Source organism: Uranotaenia lowii, chromosome 2, assembly GCF_029784155.1.
Source record: "Uranotaenia lowii strain MFRU-FL chromosome 2, ASM2978415v1, whole genome shotgun sequence".
NCBI classification, from domain to species: domain Eukaryota; kingdom Metazoa; phylum Arthropoda; class Insecta; order Diptera; family Culicidae; genus Uranotaenia; species Uranotaenia lowii.
The window spans coordinates 315,291,351-315,314,298 of record NC_073692.1 but is presented as its reverse complement, the minus strand read 5'-3'; the positions used below and the strand labels follow the sequence as shown (position 1 = coordinate 315,314,298).

General features: G+C 38.2%; 1 protein-coding gene across 4 annotated transcripts; it reads right to left on the bottom strand.

The window, feature by feature from the left end:
• Positions 1–993: 993 nt before the first annotated feature.
• On the bottom strand, positions 994–8,465 carry LOC129744335 (zinc finger protein 664-like). Of its 4 annotated transcripts, none has more exons than XM_055736806.1 (5): positions 8,340–8,465; positions 7,119–8,208; positions 2,582–7,054; positions 1,597–2,459; positions 994–1,533 (listed from the first exon to the last, which is right to left on the bottom strand). In XM_055736806.1, exons 3-5 carry the CDS (start codon positions 2,630–2,632, stop codon positions 1,155–1,157), a joined length of 1,293 nt encoding a protein of 430 aa, XP_055592781.1. In that variant the 5' UTR covers positions 2,633–7,054; positions 7,119–8,208; positions 8,340–8,465; the 3' UTR covers positions 994–1,154. The 4 variants fall into 4 exon arrangements, with proteins under 4 accessions (XP_055592781.1, XP_055592782.1, XP_055592780.1 ...); XM_055736807.1 differs by having other exon boundaries at positions 7,123–8,208; XM_055736805.1 differs by having other exon boundaries at positions 2,582–8,208.
• Between the last annotated feature and the right edge of the window lie 14,483 nt (positions 8,466–22,948).

Here is a 22,948-nt window from a genome sequence, read left to right as displayed (position 1 = left end):
CGGAAATTCATTTACCGGAATGAACCGTTTACCGGACTGCTATTTACCGGAATAAGAGTTTTAAGTACAAATCTATTATTGTATCCCATTTACCCGTAAACTTTTGCCGAGAATGATTTTTAGGCCAAATTTGGGTATTTTAATTGATTTTATGCTACCCAGTGTGGCTTTTAAATCGTGTTGGTAGCCGACTCCTCACGCTGCGCTTTCGAAATTCAAAGACATATTGTCCTTCACGCTGTCGCGTGGCGGACGGGGCTAAGGGATCACCCCTAGCTTTCACGCAGACCTAGGAAGCCCCGGCAGACCTAGACCAATGTAATAGGGCCGCCGCTTCCGACGGCGGGTCGGCGGCCCTATTACATTGGTCTAGGCCTTGCCGCAAACAATAATATTTTAAAAAACTCTTTTTTTTTTGGAAAGAAGTTTTTTTTTCGAATTTCAGTTTTTCCATTTTTTGTAAAGTTATAAATTCCGGTGAAAAAAATTCTGGGGAATGGTTCAGTCTGACGTGAATTTTTGGGGAATTTGGGTACAACCCAAATTTATACGTATTAAAGAAAATCCGGTAAATGGTAGTTCCGGTAAATGGTTTTCTGGTAAATGGTACAGTCCGGTAAATGGTTTTCCGGTAAATGGTATAGTCCGGTAAATGGAATTCCGGTAAATAGTACACTCCGGTAAATGGTATTCCGGTAAATGGTACTTCCGGTAAATGGAATTCCGGTAAACAGTATACAACCTATTCCGCAGGATATTGATTACTGTTTACATACTCAAAGGCGCTTATCGTGCTCACTGTTTCTAACGACTAAAAATGTACTTTGTTGTAAGCTGTATTTCTTTCGTAGTTTTTGCATAAATGTGACACAACTTCATAAAATGGAAGAAATACGTAGATTTTTTGATCAAATGTCTTTCAATAAAAAAAATACATTTGGTAAAATTTCACAAAAAGAAGAGTACGCACATTTCTCGATCGAAAAAGAGTACATGTTCTCTTAAAAGAGTACGTATGGTATCCCTAATCTAAAGTTCTCCCAATTCCATCATTCGTCACTCATATACTATGGGAGATGCTCTAATTATTCAGTTTGCCAAATTTATTCGATTGTTATTAGCAGTTATATTTTCTGATAAAACTTCATTTTTGCTTACTTAACCGTAGGAATTTCTGACAAATCCACTGATACGGTCGAAACCACCTCTTTCACAGTTTCATGCGTAGGCCGCCTGCGGTCGCTGTTCCTTTCTCGCTCCATTCGCTGCCGAATTAGTTTCACGCAAGTAAACTGTACCATTGTGGACCCGAACTCGCCGGAATGAATCTGATAGTGATCTCGCAGCTCTATGACCTTTTCAAAAGATTCCTCACAGCGATCACACTGGTATATTCGGTTTCCGAAATGCACCCGACTGTGTTTGATCAAGTCATTGCTCTGAGTAAATTTGCGTTCGCAAACCCCACATTCGTACGGCTTTTCACCGGTGTGGGTTCGTTTATGTCGCCTCATATGATCCACTGAATTGAATCTGGAACAATAAGAACAAAATTGACAAAAAAAATTATCTCTACGAACTAGTTAAGGTACTAACTTCATATCACACTCTTCGCATCCGTACGGTCGATCTCCGGTATGCGTTCTCATATGTTTGACCAAACCAGTCTTCAAAGCAAATTTAGTGCCACATAGTTCACAGACAAAGCGACGTTCCTTGGTGTGCGTTATCATGTGCTGTTTCAAGGCTCCTTTGGTAAAAAATTGCGACGGGCACTTCGGACATAGAACATTCTTGACACCCGAGTGGCGTATCAAATGTAAGTCCAGATGACAGGGCGATTGGAAACTTTTTCCGCAAATTGTGCAAACACGTGCTCTTGATTCCGTCTCCTGCTTTCGGTGGGCTGCTTGCTGATGATCGTTGAATGACTCCACATCATCAAATGTCTCTTTACAGTCAGGGCAATGGTAATTGTAAGGCTCAACTTTGATGGCGCTTTCGTTTAGCTCACACGATAAATCATTTTGAAGAACGTTATCGGTTGACTGTTTTGTTGTTGTAATTGAGCTACAAGGAATTGTTTCATCAACCTTTGTAATTGATCGGTTAGCTTCGTTCAATTCTTCTTGTGACCACTGATCCAATTTTTGGTTTGTTTCAACGCAAACCAAATATAGCTTGTAGGCAGCGATAATTTTTGAGCTACAAGACTTACAAACTGAACAGCCCACTAAGTCTTTTTTGCCGTGATTCAAACTGTCCTGGAAAATCTGGGGCCACATATCCGACAGTATTTGATGCAGACTTTGTTTATGGCCTTTGATCGGGGAAATCTGTTGGATTTCGATTGTTTTTGGCGCTCCCAATAATCGATTATCAACCAGACATATTCGACATGAGTAGGACAACTGAAAGTCTAGTGGGTCCATTTTAACGGCCTGCAATAAAGGATGTAGCTTTGCAAAAAGCATCATTTGTTGCTACTTGTTGATTTTTCACATTTTATCTACTCAGTGTTCCTACTTTGAGGCCCTTTTGGTATTGGATCGTTATGTTATTTTCCATATTATTAACCTACCTGCTTTCCAGTCATTGGTTGATGATAGATTTCAATCGCCGATACATTCATTTAAATTCAACAGCACGACTCGAAACTTTTGGTCCTGTACAACTGCGATTAAATGAAATTTACCATATCATGTGAAGTAAGAGTAGCATAAAAATCGATAAAAATAATGTATAGATAAGATACCAAAACTAAAATCTTTTTATCGAACGATGGAAACGACGTTGAAGGTTTTTGTTTATATTTTGATTTGCTCTTCCGTATGCTAGGGATGTCAATGAAAAATGTTTTGTGATGTTTTTTTTTTGGCATAGCATAGTGGCAGGACATATCGTGTCCGTTAACTTTCAGCTCCCTTCAGAAATGTTGCAATTGCCATACCTTCCAATCTAGAGAAAACCGTTTATCCGATCATTTCAAATGTGATCTGGCAAAGTTGTTTGTTTTATTATAGAGGCTTGCTGGGTGGGTTCGCCTTTGGTCTGGCAAAGTGAAACTATCCCATGCCAATATAGAGAAGGACTCGTTTCTCGGCCTCGTCTTTTCTTTTTCCGATTCAGCGAGTTCGTCGGCGCACTCGTTTCCGAAAATTCCCTTGTGTCCAGATACCCATAGAAGGTTTAATCCATTGCCTTCAGCAAGTTTTTCGGCCTGAGATTACCAGTTTAGTAGATTACTAGTACCAGGCATGAGATTACCAGTTTTGATCTAGAACTCGAAGCACTAAGTGATTTGATAGCTGCTTGGCTATCTGATCAGAAATAAATTGTTCCCAACATAATTTTCTTTTGAAGCGCAATTTGAACTCCATACATAATAGTATATAGCTCAGCCTGAAAGACTGTACAATATTTACCTACGGTTGAGCATGTTCTATGTTCAACTCGTCACAGTAAATTCCTGCACCTGCACCTGGGTGGACATTTGGTCCTCTACGAAACCTGATAACCATTCTTGAGGAAAGGAAATATGACTTTAAAGCCCATGTAGGGAAAACTACCTGAGAGTGTTAAATCGTTTGGCGCTAAATTAAACTCGTTTAATTTAACTAATTCAGGCCACACATTTGTATGACTCGATGATCTTTCGATATTTCCTGACAGTCAAAGACCAACTGCCTGTATACGAAGGCTTCCTATTTTAGGAACAAGTGTAGAGGTTTGATAGAAAAGTAGTGCTGCAGTAGGAGTTGTTGTGAACGATCCGGACATCCCTAAAAGACACATTCTTTGAAGGTGATTCAGTTTTGTCCTAACTATTGCAACTTCTCCTTTCTGCCACCACACTAGACACTCATGGGCCAAAATTGGTCTTACTATTGTGGAGTAAATCCAGTGAGAATGTTTGGTTTTTGTGTAGCGGTGATATAACGACTCATTTGAAATGCGTAATTTATATAAGCAATCGTACATTACACCCGATCACCATCAGATAGCCCCTCGTCAGACGACATCCATTTTCCTCATCACTCGCGCCCCCTCTGCCCACCTCTCCTCATTACTCCTCAATCACCCACTGACCGAACGACAGCAGCGGCTCGCTTCCAGGCAAATCCCCTTCTCCGGGGAACCACGATCCAGGACCAGCCGGAAGTCTCTCCCTTGTCCGCCTGTAGGTTGCACAATTGGCGATCCTGCCGGATACTGATCTTTATGTCCCTACTCGGGACTCCCGAGAGCCTGCATTTTTTTTTTTATCTACTGGACATTAAAGGGCGAAGAAAATGTAAGTAGCCATTTTGTAGTTTTTGAATCTATATTCATCCCGCTGAATTCGTATGAATTGAAAACGCGTAGCACAAAATCTCACGTGAAGTCGACTTCCGCCTAAAATACACAAGTTATTTGAAGAATTTCATTCCGCTGAATTTGTGTGAGTTGAAAACGCGTAGCACAAAATCTCACGTGAAGTTGACTTGCGCTTAAAATACAGAAGTTTAAAGAAAGGAATCTTGTGCGAACTGGACTGTGGATAACCGTTTGAAAAGTGTTAAAGACTTTACGAGACTTCCGTCCCAGTGTCGATGAGAACTTTCCGTAGGAGTGCAGATTTCAGGCGAGATGAGGCCTTCCGCCTGATTAAGAGTAAGTAAATTTATATGTTCTACAAATACGTCTGCCAGGCGAGATGTGGACTTTCCGCCTAGACTAAATACATTGTTTCATGAGCCTGACGGATGAGGACTTCCGTCAAATAAGCATTAATTTGATCTGATATAAGTTGACGCGATGAGGACTTCCGTCAGGTATTAATTTGCTTTGATAAAAGTTGACGCGATGAGGACTTCCGTCAAACAAACGTTGATATGCTGTGATGAAAGTTGACGCGATGAGGACTTCCGTCAAATAAACGAAGATTTTCTCTGGTAAAAGTTGACGCGATGAGGACTTCCGTCAAAATAAACGTTGATTTGATTGATAAAAGTTGACGCGATGAGGACTTCCGTCAAACAAACGCTGATTTGCTATGATGAAAGTTGACGCGATGAGGACTTCCGTCAAATAAACGAAGATTTGCTCTGGTAAAAGTTGACGCGATGAGGACTTCCGTCAAATAAACGTTGATTCACTTTGATAAAAGTTGACGCGATGAGGACTTCCGTCAAATAAACGTTGATTTGCTTTGATAAAAGTTGACGCGATGAGGACTTCCGTCAAACAAACGTTGATTTGCTATGATGGAAGTTGACGCGATGAGGACTTCCGTCAAATAAACGAAGATTTGCTCTGGTAAAAGTTGACGCGATGAGGACTTCCGTCAAATAAACGTTGATTCGCTTTGATAAAAGTTGACGCGATGAGGACTTCCGTCAAATAAACGTTGATTTGCTTTGATAAAGGTTGACGAGATGAGGACTTCCGTCAGTAAAACCTTGATTTACTCTGTTGAAAGTTGACAAGATGAGAACTTCCGTCAAATAAAGTTTGTTTAATAAACATTAATTCCCTCTAATGAAAGTTGACGCGATGAGGACTTTCGTCAGCGTAGTGGAATGCTAAGCGAGATGAGTACTTCCGCTGGAAAGAACTAACCCGATGCGATCGGTCTATACGATAGATCCTTATTGTTTGCTTGAATATGAAGAAACTGGTATTTTACGAACTTTAAAGCTTTAAGTCGTATTAAGTTAAAGTTGATAAATGTAATTTGACAAGTTACCGATTTCTATTAACTGATGAACATAAGAATTATTCATGCAGAACAAAAACAATTTATTAAAATCACGTCGTTCAACACTTTAACACGCAGAGTAGATATTTATGGCTTAATTTGAGGATTTTTATATGTTAAACGTGCTGCTCTAATAACGCAAAAATGATAAAGCTAGATGCTATTGAAATTAATAAAACGAGTTGTAATGTTGTCTTCTGATTCCAGAATTCGGTGATGAGCCTTTGAATGCTTCTACGATCACTTCAATCCGAACAAGAGGCCGGCCGAGTAGTCGTCGGTGTGACTTACTGAATGATCCCGCGCCGATCCTCCGGTGCATAGGGCTGTTGAAATTACCAGAAGGAAGCTACTTAATTCTCCAAAGGAAAAAAGAATGAACAGCAGTATTAACTTTTCATTCACGCATTTGTTCACACATTTGTTCTTGCAAGCCTGCATGCCATTCGAATTGCTGAAGTTGGTAGAATACTCGGGAAAATATTTACACATGTCTATTCTGTAGTGAATTTGTGACAATGGTCCCGGACCAGCGCCTCCGACAGGAACATTTTAGCGGATTCCAGGCTCCGATCGCACTCAACTTCCGAGCACCGCTGACGGCCGTCGTCCAGATTGTGGCAGACCATATTGCGATCACTACTTGCAGTTTTACGCGTTAGCAGTTTATTTCCGCTTGAAAAATCCGATTTTCTGTGTATCGAAAAATTGGAAAACAATGAATTTTCCCGATTCTGATTTCTACGGTTAACCTTTTGCCTCTGGTCTTTCACACTCGATGCACTAAAAAAAGATCCTACGCGAACTTGGTAAAGTTCAACGCTTTGCAAACAACGTTTGCATATTCGCTTCTGCATATTCGCTAACATTTGGAAATTATTTTCCTGTGACTAGAGGATTTCTGCATTCTGACAAATCCTTCAAATACATTTGATATTCTTTATAACATTCGCATATCAGGCCTATTGAAAATCATCTTATAGTATCAAAGCTTCTTTGCATATCGACCTTATGTGAAATGGGGAAAATCGTTCGTCTCGAGCGTAAATCACATCGTATCTTGTTTTTAGTGTGGGGCATGAATTGATGATTAAAAATGTCGCAGGGAAGCATGATGGCGTTAATTCGTGTTTCCGACCGTATATTCGCCGGTACTGCAAGCAACAGTCTACAGCTAGCTTCCCGTCACAGGAGTGCGATTGCCAAAGTTTGTAAATTGGATTCCATTCTATCTTCTCACCCCGTTTGTAAAATTTAGTAGTGCTGCGAAGTACAGGTTAACGGCCGAAAGTAGTGGAAATAATTGTTACAGAGCTGAAAAAAAACAGGAAGTGTTACTACAGGTACAATTCATATTTTTTTTAAGTCGGCTGTGTACCTACACCATTATCATGTCAGGATAATATATTCGATTGTTCCCATTTTTTGTTTTTTTCGCACTGTTGACATGGGCCATAAGTCAGGTTTTTTTCGAATAAGTGTTAGCAAATGATTGGTTACATAGTTCGGGCTTGTTTGATTTGTCACTTGCTGGCGAAAAAATTTTGTCCACCACTCGCTTGCGACTAGGGTTGTTTTCCACTCTCTATTCTGGAAGTGGACGACGACAGGCGATTTGTTGAAGCTTGACCGTTTTCGTAAACGGATTCGCGGTCGATGCAGTTTATCGTCCAAGCACGTCGTAAACTGCAGTCCCGGACATGCAGTCTCACTTTGTCACTTTGGAGGCATCAAATGAAGAAGTTCGCATCGCTCTGTACTGGGACCATCTTTCATCGGATCATCTAAAGACACTATAGTAAACAAAGATACGCCATCTGATCCATTAGAAAAAATACATATATAGCAACCCGGCGGTTACATCAGTCAGGTGCAAGCAACACTGTCATTGTTCAAAATTTCACATGACTTGTTTTGGTTGCGTTTTGCAAAGTTCTTCCTTTTAGTTTGTGATTGAAAAACTTTTCGTTCAGTTGTGTTAATAAACATTGTTTAGTCAACGAAAAAAAACGGAAAGTTACAAACATGAAATGTTTGTCAAAAACCGGCGGCAACAAAACCTCACCAAGTTTCAAAAACATAGCTTTTTTTCGACCTTCCATCTCCACCCGAAAATCGCAAGGCTCAGTCATCCGGTTGTGTTAATATCGCAAACACCTCATCAATCCGTAATCCCGATTGTCATGTCGGATTACAGACAGCATTCGTATTCTTTTCGTTTGCGTTATACAAATATCAATACTCTCATTCCAATTTGTTCCAATAATTTCAAAACAAACGATTTGACACAACTTTTGCTCGATTGGAATGACACTGACAGATAAACGAAAATTCCAATCGGCACACGGCGCCTCTTTGTTTTTGTAGCCTCTTTAGGATCATCCAGGAAGCACTCATCTAAATGGGGAATTGACGGGAATCGACTGAGGTGGCAACTAATCGTTGTTTACGAAGAAATTAGAAGCGATCTGAAACATACGAGAGCCAAATTAATAACGCCGCAAATGCTTGTGTGGATATGAGTGGATCAAATTTCCGTTTCACTTTGGCGCTGATCAAGTTGCTCGATTGTTGGCAAATTATTTCAGGGCGTACTTACTCGGGAATGCGAACGTTTAAGCGAATTGGATTGGTAGACACAGTAGTCCGTAGAACAGCTCAAGATTAAACCTTAATTAAAATTTTTAAAATTGATATGCTTTGTTTATGTTTGTGCTTCTACACGCCAAAATAAAAACAATTAAGAAAAATAAAATAATATGCTAAAGTGTAAACAGGGCTGAACGCAATGAGGTACAAAGAAAGGTGACGAACAGACACGAAACTATTCCAGAACTCGTTATTCAAAACGTAAAATGGTAAGCAAAGTCTACGCCACTTCCCAGAATGTTTATGTTTCCTAGGCGAGAATTGTAAACAGCAGTTGGCAATGATTTTTTATTCTCTAGTTTTTGGTGGTACAGCGATGATGGTTGTTTGTTTGATAATGCAACTGACGTCACGAATTGTTATGGTTACAATGATTACAAAAAAATTACGGGATTTCCATCGCCACCTGAGATGTATATCTACAGGTTGGGCTGTATACGGAGTAAATGAGACTGGAAAGTAAATATTTGAATGTAATGTATGAATGGTTTGAAAATATAATGGAAATTTATGGAAATATTTCCGTTATTTAAAATAACTTAACATGTAGATGGATTTTATCTGATCAATGAGTAGTTTCTTTTGTGTTGTAGCCATTTTCGTTTGTTTTTTTTTAGAGTAGAACGGGGATGTGTAGCGGTGATATAACGACTCATTTGAAATGCGTAATTTATATAAGCAATAGTACATTACACCCGATCACCATCAGATAGCCCCTCGTCAGACGACATCCATTTTCCTCATCACTCGCGCCCCCTCTGCCCACCTCTCCTCAATCACCCACTGACCGAACGACAGCAGGGGCTCGCTTCCAGGCAAATCCCCTTCTCCGGGGAACCACGATCCAGGACCAGCCGGAAGTCTCTCCCTTGTCCGCCTGTAGGTTGCACAGTTTTGAGTCCCCAGTTTTTCCCGATTGTACGACGGCATTGTCCGAAGGCCATGCATGCTTTTTGATTCTGAAATCGATGTAATCTGACCAGTTTAATTTGGAGTCAATCCACCTCACACCCAAATATTTCACTTGAACAGACATGGTGATTTCGTAACCATAAAACATCAGAGGGCGCACCCCGCGGCTGATACGTTATTTTTAGAAAATAAAACAATATTAATTTTCAGAGGATGAAAGTTTTTTTATCATTCATTTACTATGTTATAAGTGTTTTTCTTTGTTTGTTTTGTTTATTTATTCATTTTTGAATTTATCTTTATTGCTATTTAGTAAGTTTCGTGTCTTATAAATTTGTTCTGTATTTGTTCTTTTTTATTTCTTTTTTTTCTGATCATTCGGAGGTTGGGTCCCAGACAACCAGAAGTCGTATTTTATTTTACAGATAATATCGTATAGAATGTTATTTAAACTCATTTTCGTATATCTGCACCTACAATGTGCGGCCCATGCATACTCTTTATCGTATTCAGATGCATTGCATTATTTTCTTACGACAAGGAGAGAGACTCGTATTTATGTACATATGAACTCGACCTTTGTGTACGACAATTCGCAAAAAATCTGTGAAACGACCGATATACCCCAGACAACCAGAAGACGTATTTTGTTTTACAGATTATATCGTATACAATGTAATTTAAACTCATTTTCGTAGATCTGCACCTACAATGTGCGGTTCATGCATATTCTTTATCGTATTTGAATACATTGCATGATTTTATTACGACAATACAATCCAAATCAAGAAATTGTGTGCTAATGTACCTATATTGGCTCCAAAATAATACGTATATACTGATTTTGCTGCATTATATACGATATGTTTACACGTATACTTACACGTATATTTGTGTTGCAAATTCGAAATACCCACCAAATGGTTGTCTGGGACGATGCACTATGGGGTTTGAGGCGGCAAAAAGTCAAAAACTTAATTTTATCGGATCGTTTTTTTTTAACAAGTTAATAACCTATTATTTCACTAAGATATTCCCAGTTTTTCAACTCATTATCTTGGATACTGAACGCACCACAGACATCAGACTTTGAAAAATTGAAAAATTTATATGATGAAGAAAAAAATTTAAATCACTTATATTTCTATGGAAAACATTTTTTCTTAAATTTAAAGTACACCATATGAAAGCTCATATTAAAACCTATCATTTGAACCATTCAAAATTTTTACACACTAAATTGATCTATGATAATAATGAGTAAATATTTATTTTTTTCAAAAATCAAAACATTAAAGCCATGCCAAAAAAAATCCCCGCATTTCCCCATACTCTTTTTACAATCAACATCTAGGTTAAGGTCCTTAAAATACAATGAAAGAGATTCCAGGCACCTTAAAGCATCGTTATAATAAAAAAAAAAAGCTAAAAATATCATGCAAATGGGTAATTTTTACCCATTAATGAGTATAAATTCAACAAAAGTGGATGTTGGTTTGTCGAAAAAATGTTTCTCATGATTGATCAACCATTTCACACATTTTTCTTTTGAGTTTTATGAAATGTTTTGATAAAATTTATCATTCACTGATCAATTGGTCTAAAACCCGGTTATCAAAGGAAATTAAAAGTAGAGTCAAAAAATAACACCAAGTATCCTACTTTAGAAGTAGTTCATAAAAAAAAAATTTGAATGAATTTATTTTAAGTTAGTAAAACAATAATTTTCATACAAAATTTTCAAAAATTACAAAACAGTCCAAAACACCTAATCATACTTTTTGCCGCCTCATTGTATGGAACTGCCCCATAGTGCGATGATCAGCCATGATTGACAGATTTTGTCGTGCTATGCATAAATTTATTCGAAATTAAGTTTTTTTTAACATGAAATACGATTTACGATAAGCTCGCAACTTTGCTTGCCACTTGGAGATATATGCTATAAAATCGTATATAACTGCATTGATTCGTAACAATGTGCATGCAATCGTATACCTATGCAAATTAATTCGCATGTCTGATTTTCGTAAAACGTATTTGCTGGCAATCGTAAAAGAATACAAATAAGTTCAATAAAATCGTTTATGATAATACGACATCGATGATTAGACTCGTATTTAAGGAGGTTTCAAAATGCTGATCTATTTTTAGATCATCGATGACGTGTTCTACGATTTAAAAGATTTTAGTTATAGAAATATACGATTTGCTTTCGGTTTAATGCCTTTGAAGAAAATCGCCTTGAATTTATATGTTCCAGATAGCGTCGAGGAACCATCATGAGCTGCAGATCGTATCGTCATGGGATCAAGTCCAGATACTAACAAAAACTTCATGAACGTTGAAAAAAATCAGCAATAAGGCAAATAATAAATTGTACGACATAAACTTAAATTTGACAGCAAAAAACGCATTTCTTTGAAACAATCTTATTTTTATTATTTTTTAGGCATGAATAAACCAATTGGTTTAAAGTACAAAAAAAATAATAATCTTATTTTTATTCAACTGACGGAAAATGAGAGCCCTGCACTCAAGTCGCAAAAGACGACCAAATAAGTCGTCAAACTTTCGATATTGTTACGAAAAATGTCGTATATTACAACCTCAATCATCTATATGATGATGTAAATTGTCATAGTATATTCCAAAAAGAATCAGGGTAGTCGTAAATGATGCGCATGACAAGTCTTGCAAATCGTAATATAATACAATCCAAATCAAGAATATGTTTGCTAATGTACCTATATGGCCTCCAAAATGATACGTATATACTGGTTTTGCTACATTATATACGATATGTTTACACGTACATATATTTGCACGTACAGGGTGTCGACTACCTGAAAAAACCTGGAAAATCAGGGAATTCAATTTGCATCAGGGAAAATCAGGGAATATCAGGGAATTTTTGCACCAATCAGGGAAAAAATAATGATCCTGATTTTATTTGAAGAAATTGAAACGTCATAGTTTATTATCTGCTTAAAAATATGCGGATATGACACTAATAGTGTTTTCGTTTATTGGCAGTGGCAACCTAGTTACACACGAGTTTTGCCCTAACTGCTGTTATTATGTTCGGTTATTAATTCAGAAGTCCACTAGTTTTGCTCGAGATTTGAACCTCAAGCAGGTGGTTGCACCCCGTAAAAGTTGTCAGTGTTGGGGGTAAGCATAAGGCATAAGGGTAACGATTCTGTTTGTTTATTCAGAAAAAGTTATGCCCCGAGCGAATGGAGATAAACGAAAACGGCATAAGAATGCTATGAAAAAATGTCCTAAGCTCAGCAAAAAGCAAGTTCTGCAATTTCGTATCGAATGCAAAGGAATGCTGAAGGCAATTGTACTTAAGTTAATGGAGCGATCGTCATTAACTTATCCTCTGACCAAGGCCGCCTCTTGCCTTGATCCGGCAGTTATCAGCAGCGATACCAAATTGGCAAAAAAAACGATTTGAGAAGACTATTGACAGATACTGGACGCGTTAGTGGATCCTCGGCAGATTTAGCACTACGGCAGTATTCCGGAGTGATTGCCAGAGGCGATAAATTTGATAACTATAACCGTAGCAAAGAAAGGCTGGATCATTTTTGGAGTGGAGTGCTAGTAAATGCCAAGTGTCCAGAATTCCTCAACATCGTCAAAATGATCTGCTGTCTTTCACATGGCAACGCGAATGTTGAACGTGGTTTTTCAGTAAATTCCGAATGTCTCTTCGAAAATATGCGTGAAGAATCAGTGGGGGCTAAAGGGTTACCATATCCTTCAACGCCAAAAAGAGTACGTTGAAATCATTTTCAAAATATTTAGGAGAAACGAAAAAAAACAGGAAAATAGTGACAATTAGTTGCTAGTTATGTAACTTACCTCGCAATAACGGCAAAACATAGTTTTACAAATTGAAAGTTGTCGTTTTTAGTATTTGTTCATTTTATTGCAGATTTTTAGTGAAAAATAAAAGGGTCGTTGGATTATTCGAAAAGATAGAGATCAGAACATCGTTAACATGAGAACACGTTGCATTTAAAAAAGAGTTCAAATTGCTGTTGTGCTCTCTTCCAACTCTTTGGGCGCTAATTGCATATTCAAAGGCGCTGATTGCCTGCACAGTTTATTTCGACGACGGGGAGAAGCTTTTGTCAAAAGTGGGTTTGAAACTTTCGAAATTGTTGTGTTTTACTTATAGAAAAGTTTTGCTAATGAAACAAAAAACTTGTTTGTAACGAAAAATTCAGATTTTAATCGATTTGTTATGCTTCTTATTTTAATATATTGTTTGTAAAACTCAACAAAATAGAGAAACCTGAAGTACCGAGCCATGAATGCATAAAGTGTTGCATTTCTTTCGGACTTCTTGTACATATAAAAACACAAACTTAAGAACTGGAAGAAATAAGTTCGTTTCTCTAATAAAATGCCTTTCAACAGAAAATAAGAGTACAAACCGAAAGATTTCACAAAAAGAAGAGTACGCTCATTTCTCGATCGAAAAAGAGTACATGTACTCTTAAAAGAGTACGTATGGTAACCCTAGCGCTAAACGACAAATCTATGATGCTGTTTTTTATGCTGGAGGGATAAAATCAGTCCAAATTTCCAACAAACTTATTCAGAGAGTTGGAAATTCACATACTCTGTATTTGGAAGACAAGATTGCCGCAAAAAGGAAGCTCTTGAATCAGATCAAACAAAGCTGATGAAGCGTCATCGAGAAGCGGAAGTAAAATCGCTTGAGGTGAAACGGAGGATAATTTTGGAAGACGCACAGAAGAAGGCTGATAGCTTGCAAGAGAAAATTGTTATGCTGAAATCATAACAATTTCTACAAGTGGATCCGAACTGGCCGACTTATCTTAAAATGTTTAATATCACAAATAATACTTCCATTAAAATTATCGTAATAAATTAGTATTCTCGACTCAAAGCTTTCTGTGCGTATATTTTCGGAGGAAATATTTTTTTTATAAATTTAAGTTGCTTCCTCAGGTTGTTTTTCAAACCTGGAATTTTATTGAGAAACGACTGGAAAATCAGGGAATTTGATTACCAGATATGAGTCGACACCCTGACGTATATTTGCGTTGCAAATTCGAAATACCCACCAAATGGTTGTCTGGGGTTTTTTTTTTTTCAGATATATTCAAACAGTTGGAAAGAAGTGGGTTAACACATTTAAATACCATTCTCCCCAATGCTCCAGTGGATGTGTATTTGCGGTTTATGAATAACGAGGGATTATTCTTAAATCTAGCTTTTTTCAATCACTGGGGGCTAATTGGATGGAAATGATATTTCGTGTTTTTATGTTTGTGAAACATATCTGTCTCCTGTGTTGTTTTTATATATAGTGTTTTAGTTCAAGTTCAAAACAAACAGTCTTAATCATTTTAAAATCTTATTCAAACGTAGGCAACTGTGTGAGGCGGGTAGGGTAGGGCGATGCTCAAACGATAAAATAGACTCTTGTATCCATATTTTGATGGGGGGCCGGACATTCGGCCGAAGGCCGATAGGCCGAAAAATGTTAGGCCGAAGGTCGCTAGGCCGAATGGGTTGAAAGGCCGACGGATGTTCGGCCGAATAGGACAATAGGCCGAATGCGACATTAGGCCGAAGGTTATTTGGCCGAATATTATTTGGCCGAATGGTCATCAGGCCGAATGGGCGATAGGCCGAATGGTCATGAGGCCGAATGGTCACTAGACCGAATGGTCATTCGGCCGAAAGGTCACTAAGCCGAATGGTCATTCGGCCGAATGGTCATTAGGCCGAATGGTCGTTAGGCCGAATGGTCACTAGGCCGAATGGTCGTTAGGCCGAATGGTCATTCGGCCGAATGGTCATTAGGCCGAATGGTCGTTAGGCCGAATGGTCATTAGGCCGAATGGTCACTAGGCCGAATGGTCACTAGGCCGAATGTTCATTAGGCCGAATGGTCACAAGGCCGAATGGTCGTAAGGCCGAATGGATGCTAGGCCGAAAGATCGTTAGGCCGAATGGTCATTAGGCCGAATGATCGTCGGGCCGAATGGATGCTAGAAGGGCGTTAGCCACTAGGCTGAATGATTGTTAGGCTGAATGGTCGTTGGACCGAATTTTTGCTAGGCCTATAAGGCCTACTACAACCCAATAGACACATGTAACCGTTATTTTAATGAGTGTGTTAGTATTTTTGATTTTGGTAAGTCTAAGCAATCATTTAAAAATAGGATAAGGCATCTCTTAGAACAATAAGTCTGTGCGAAACAATATTTTTTCGATGACTAATAAAATAAATATAAGACATATTATCGCTTTCTTGCATGTCGGGCCGCTCAGTAGTAGGTCGATCAGTAGTTAGGCCGAATGGTCGTTAGGCCGAATAGTCATCAAGCCGAATGGTCATCAGGCCTAATGGATTGCCTTGTGATCATTCGACCTAATGACCATTTGGCCTTATGAACATTCGGCCTAACAGCCATTCGGCCAAACGACCATTCGGCCTATCAGCAATTCGGCCTTACAACCTTTCGGCTTAGCATGCCGACATGTGTAAAAGATTTCTTATTGACCTAGCAACCATTCATGACGATCATTCAGCCTTATGACCATTCGGCCTTACGACCATTCGGCCTAGCATCCATTCGGCCTTACGACCATTCGGCCTTGCGACCATTCGGCCTTGCGATCATTCGGCCTTGCAACCATTCGGCCTTGCGACCATTCGGCCTTGCGACCATTCGGCCTTGCGACCATTCGGCCTTGCGACCATTCGGCCTTACGACCATTCGGCCTAATGACCATTCGGCCTATTGACCATTCGGCCTAGTGATCATTCGGCCGAACATCCTTTCGGCCTAACAGCATTCGGCTGGATAACCGTCGGCCGAATAAACCATTCGGCCTAGTGGCCTGTTCGGCCAGATAGCCCATTCGGCCTAACGTCCATCGGCTGAATGACCTTCGGCCGAATGGCTTTCGGCCTCATGACTTTCGGCCAATTGACCCAGCCTCATTTTGATGAATTTGCATGATTCTGTGATGTATGATTCTGTGATAGGAATAACGTAGATTACTTCTCCTATTCATTCGAGCTATTAGTTTGAACTGGGCTTCTTTTTCTTTTTTCTCTTTTCTTTTGTTTTTCATGTATGCATGCATTACCGCCACTACCGCCAAATCAATTGGTTATACGATGACCCGGGACGTCGAGTTTGAAATAACTCGAGAAAAACTTCAAGCCATCACCTAACAACAAAGGACCCCTAAGATGGTTTCGCAACATATGGCTCTCATCCCAAGGATTTTATCAACAGCTGAACATAGAGTTCTATAACATGGTGAGAGCGTTCCATTTTACTTTATTGTTTTAAATTATATATAAATACTGTAGTTAGATTTGTTGGGATTAAGTAAGCGACCTATCTCAAACCGCCAACGTATTTCCTCCAACTGGTATCATGAGGGATTAGTTCACTATCTTGTTCTGCTTTCAGTTCATATTCATCCGAAGTGGACTTAAGGAAGTGCAGGATGGTATAACCAACGTCTCAAGATCGCTTACTATTCTAAGCTGCCTACTCTAAACTTTTATTTCCCTGACCCCTCTACCGACATTTCATTTTCAGCGTCAGCTCAAAAAAAAAAAAATCCAGAGGATGAAAGTTCTACATGAGAACACCATCGGCACCACCAACAAGCCGTCTGAAACTGGGTAGTACACTAGACTGAGTCGATTTGGGGTCATTTTTGAATTTCTCAAACCCTGGGGTCTTAAAAGCTTCGTTTTGGTCCAAAACTCATCCATGATTTTTTGCAGAATTTTTAAGTAACGTTTACATGAGTAAATTTGAACTTTTAGGTTTGTATGGGAAAATTGAATATTTTGTACTGAAAAATCAACATCATTTTTGTTTCTTCTGTGGAACCGAGCCTGCTAATGGTTTTTGTGCCAATTTATAAATTTCTTACAGGAAATTTTCCGCTGAACAACTTTGTCGAATATCATAACTTCATATCGTTTTAGACAAAAAAGTTATTAGCTGTTTAACAGGTGTATGTCTTTTTGGATTGATAAACCATGAATTCAATTGACACCACTGCTTGTGCCCCACGAAGTATGGCATGAAAAGTGGCCTTGCAATACTTCGCTAGGCACCCAGCAGTGGTGTCAATTGAATTTCTTGTTTATCAATGCCAAAAGACATACACCTGTTAATGAGCTAATAACTTTTTTGTCTAAAAAGATACGAAGTTATGATATTCGACAAAGTTGTTCGGAAAATTTTCTGTAAGAAATTTATAAATTGGCACAAAAACCATTAATAGGCTCGGTTCCACAGAAGAATCAAAAATGATGTTGATTTTTCAGTCCAAAATATTCAATTTTCCCATACAAACCTAAAGTTCAAATTTACTCATGTAAACGTTACTTAAAAATTCTGCAAAAAATCATGGATGAGTTTTGGACCAAAACGAAGCTTTTAAGACCCCAGGGTTTGAGAAATTCAAAAATGACCCCAAATCGACTCAGTCTAGTAGTACACCTCCCTGTGGGATACCACGTATGCTAACTTTTGTAATTGAAGCCTGTCTTAAAGACGAATGAAGATTCCTGTTACTTAGCATTGCGCTAATCCAGTTAGTGTGTGTTATACACTAGGCACTCCATGAAGTAGTGCCGCATCCATTATTGATGTAAACGAGACATTATCAAATGCTCCTTCTATGTCTAGAAATGCTCCTAGACATGATTCTTCCTGTGAAAAACTATTTTCAATATTGTTTACTACGTTGTGCAGAAGCGTTAATGCTGATTTTCCTGTTTGGTTGTCATGTTGTGTCGCATTAGACGAATGATTGACAAGGCATTCTTGGCAGATATGGTGATCAATTAAACGTTCGAGTGCTTTTAATAAAAATGAACTTAGATTAAAAGGATGAAAGCTTTGCTTATCATTATTTTTCTTAATAGATATGTGTTTGAAATGATCGAAACCTTTTTAATTAGAAATCGCTGAAAAATTCAACGATTACTTCATCGACAGTGTCATGTAAATTCATGATAGTATTGCTTAGGTTAAATAGATTACAATTATTATTATTATTACATTTTAACATTAAACATTTTTTATTCAGTAACGTAAGATATTACATCTTTTTTAATGTTACATTTTGTGCGTTGATAGAATTCAAGTGCCTTGGATCTTATTTCGATAAATAACTTGATGAATCTCATCCATATTGGTCACTCTAAAATAAGAAACGCCTAGAGGTATACAATGAGGTTTACCGTTTTATATTAAACCATAATGTTGCCAGTTTTCGTGCTGTTCATTGTTTAATGTAATTTAGGGCGCGAAAAGTTGTAATGTTTAAAGATGTCACAATAAAATTCCTCTTCAGTTCTATTCGTCGACAAGATAAGTAGTGATTTTTATTTCCCATCCGAAAAAATGGTCTGCATCCAACATAACTAGTTATTTGAATAAAAAAAAACTAACTAAATTTGTAAAGTGCTCAAACAATCGTCGAAACTGGAACTCCTTCAAAAGCGTTAGCCTTCAAGAATTCTTTGAAATAGTAAACAACATGAAATCTACAGCAGGCATCGATAATGTTTAGTTTCATTAAGAATTTCCAAGGTTTCATAAACAGTACTTGCAAAACCATTATTAGAAATTATGAACACGAGTCTGCAATCAGGTACAATGCCAGATACATGGAAGTTTTCAACTGTGGTTCCTGTTCAAAAACAGTCCAACACACGAAACACAACTTTATTCAGACCTATCAACATGTTAGAGCTACAAGAAAAGGTGCTAGGATTGGCAGTAAAACGGCATTTGCTACAGTTCATTGAATCGGAAAATATTTTGATTGAAGAACAATCTCGATTCAGGAAACAACATTCCACAGAAACAGCGGTAAATTCGATACTTCGATAATGGAAAGATAATGTTGAAAATGGTAACTATACAGTCGTCGTTTTCCTTGATTTCAAGAGAGCGTTTGAAACTATTGATCGACTGAAATTGTTGAACGTATTAGCAAAAATCGGTTTAAGTGGCATGGTATTAAACTGGTTTCAAAGTTACCTGGAAAAAATAATGCAACGGACAAAGTTTGGCGTGTCATACTAGACTGAGTCGATTTTGGGTCTGTGTAACTTGAGGTTCGCTCTATGCTGGCTGAACGGGAGACACGCACCCATCCTCGCTCAAGATCGTACGTAGACTGACGAGACGACAGCTCATGACATGACACGACAGCTTAGCCGTCGTGCGTGTGTGTGTGCGTGTATAGACTAAGATAGAGGAAGATAACCGACTCGGTAAGGCCTATCGCCCGAGAGCGTGTCGCTCTCACAACTATCAGCTACACATCTCCCCTCTACACCGAAAAAAGAATGAAAACAAGTAGCAATGCTTCGAAAATCGCTCACTTAAATGAGCCATACTGTATCACATTCAGAGATAAAAGAATCACATCCGTCAACAATTTCCTTTCTAAACCATTTAAATAAAATCATGCGTGACAACATAGCTTCTACCGATTGAACCTTACGATTGTGAGCTCTACACTCTATGAACAGATTCCTTAGAGCTGTTTCATCTGACAATGTTTGAGCTAGGATGACCAAAGATGTACAATTTCCTGACCAATAAATTTTCTCCATTCGTTACAGAGAGACTTGAACATCGGCAGTGGTTGAGAATGGCCCTGGAATGGCTCCTGTTTCACCTTCGAGCTTTATCTAAAGCTCAGCATTTCTGATCAACTTTTTATTTTTTTTTTTTCACAAGAGCGAGAATTGTCCATTTCCTTAACTAATTTTGTCAATGGAACCTTGATATTTCTCCAACTTCCAAAATATACTAGATTTTCGTATGAAATTATTCGCTCCAACTTCTTTTTAATATATTTGTTTGACTCTGTCTGAATTTTTCAAAAAAAAGTTGACCGGATTTTGTATGTCTTCACTTGCTTCAATTTCCCGCTCTTCGAATTTCAAAACACTTGATGACCACTTTCCAAGGGCCTTCCGAACTTTTTTAAGACTATTCATAAAGTCACAAAATTTCCACGAACCGCTTGATTTGATCATCACCACATTTCCGAACTATTCTATTTAGCGTGGATTAAACCAATCGTTTTGTACTGGACTGTTAAAATGGTGATCCATAAAGTGAACCTTTAGAACACTCTTCATGTTGGTCCTCCAGATCCAACGAAAATTCATTAAGTGAACCTTCAGAACACTCTTCATGTTGGTCCTCCCGATCCAACGAATATTAATAAAGTGAATCTTAAGAACTCTTCATGTTGGTCCTCTCGATCCAACGTAAATTCATAAAGTGAACCTTCAGAACACTCATCATGTTGATCCTCCCGATCCAACGAAAATTCTTAAAGTGAATCTTCAGAACACTCTTCATGTTGGTCCTCCCGATCCAACGAAAAATCATAAAGTGAACCCTTAGAACACTCTTCATGTTGGTCCTCTTGATTCAACGAAAATCGAACTTCAGTCGGAAATTCCCATCGTGACTGGAAATTTAATCCTTTGATTGGAACTTACACCGTAATCAAACTTCAGCCGAAATTCTCAACGTGACAGGATCAGTGATGGTAAATTTAGCCCGTCACACTTGACCCGACTAGTTTTGTTTCATCAAACGACTGGCACTGTTCTCAATTGACGGAGCCTCACTACTCGCATGACGGATAAAGCACGACAACAATCAACATTTCTCCATCATCGACTGGCGAAGCTCCTACACAAGGTCCAAATTTCTCCTGAGAGTGACTGGCAAATCTCTTCACACTTCGATCGGCTGCTGACGGCAAGTACAACTAATTGAACGACTTGCTGGCAGAGAGCAACAATAGCAATAAAAAACTGAAAACGAGCTTGCTGGCAGGAGCAACAATAATAATAAATGCGTTTCTTTTTCGTCATCGGTCGTTTGAATGCGATTGCTTGACTAGGTTATTATTTTAGCTTCAAATGAATGGAGAATGAATGACTGGCAAACGAAGTGACTGGTCGTGACTGGTGACACAGCTTCACGCCTCATGACGATGACTTTTGCCAAGCCTGGGCAGGATACTTAAGCTTTTGGTTGGAGCTTCGCTTCTATCGCAATCAAACTTCAGTCGGAACTCTCATCGCCACTGGAAACTTAATCTCTGATTGGAAAAGAAATAAAAGGTTCATTCGAACCCAAAAGCTCAGACGCTAACCCGAAATGAGCAAATAATTTCACCGAAATTACGAATCTTATTTGTGAAATAATGTTTAGCTTACAGATTTATTAAATTATATCTATTTTTGGTATAAGTTGGAAGATCTTGCACAACAGAAAAAACTTCCTATCCTTAGCTCTGTCGTAGTGAATCATCTAAATTTTGATTTTTAAAATAGAACATTTGATTTCACATACAATCTTCAAGTTCTGATATACTTCATTTTAGTGTTTTATTTTTCAAAGCCATTTCATTTATTAAGAATCGGCAATACAATCTCATTAAAGGATAATAAACTTCACTAAAAATTACATAACTATTAAGTTTTTTCAGTTGTTTAAAACTTTTAAAGGCAATATGCTTTTACATTTAAAATTTATTTCATTCTTTATACTTCGTTATCCAGAAACGGTCTCTTTTAGTGACAGACTCTTCCCTGCAGGGTGTCTAGCGAGGTATTGCTTGACTTCTTTCCATGCAACACTTCGCGAGGCTCAAGCAGTTATGTCAATTGAATTTCTTGTTAATCAATGCGACATACCCCTGTTAAAAAGCTAATAACTTTCTTTCCTTATAAGATGCAAAGTTACGGTCTTCGACAAAGTTCCAATTTACTCATATCAACGTTACTTAAAAATTTTGCAAAAAATCTTGGATGAGTTTTGGACCAAGACGAAGCTTCTTAGACTCCAGGGTTTGAGAAATTCCAAAATGACCCCAAATCGACTCAGTCTATTGTCACACTCTCAATTTAAAGAAAATAAGTTGGGTGTCCCTCAAGGAAGTGTCCTGGGCCAATTCTATTTATCTTATTGATCTCGACTTGAAAATGTGTCTAGAACATGGTCAACTCAAACTGTTTGCTAATGATTCAGGGTCTTATTGGACTGGGAAAAATTTAGAACTCATAATGCATGGATCAAATGCTGATCTGGAAAACATTACTGAGTTTCTAAAACAGAGAAAATTACACACCTCATATGATCGACATACCGTGAAAGCACGAATGGCTGCGCGCTTTCAACTTTAATCTTTATTTTCTCCGAAATTCAACAACAAAAATTTCTATGTTTCGCATTTTCTGATACCAACGCTGAGTATCTTTCACTTGCTTTACTAGAAATAAAATTATTTTGCTTTTTGTGGTCAGGAAAAAATAAAATCAAACATCGTTTTTGCCGGATGCCATTTTGTCTGTTGTCCTTAGCAGTGCTGCAAATTTTCTTAAAGCACAAATGATACTGACTGTGATTTTCTTTCAGTGTAAAAAGCTTTAACTGAAATGAACGGAATGGAAAAGTCATCAAATATAAAAGCTTCTGATCGGCTCGGTCATCTTCGTGCCTACAGAAAGCTGTGTGAGTGTGTCTATCAGTCAGTAGAAAGCTCACTCGTAAACCCGAACTAACTTGT

Coding starts and splice junctions, on each gene's coding strand:
- LOC129744335 (XM_055736805.1), bottom strand. CDS start 2,632: ATGAATGTATCGGCGATTGAAATCTATCATCAACCAATGACTGGAAAG. Junction 2,460..2,581: donor AACCAATGACTGGAAAGCAG/GTAGGTTAATAA, acceptor CTTTTTGCAAAG/CTACATCCTTTATTGCAGGC. Junction 1,534..1,596: donor TGCGAAGAGTGTGATATGAA/GTTAGTACCTTA, acceptor TTATTGTTCCAG/ATTCAATTCAGTGGATCATA.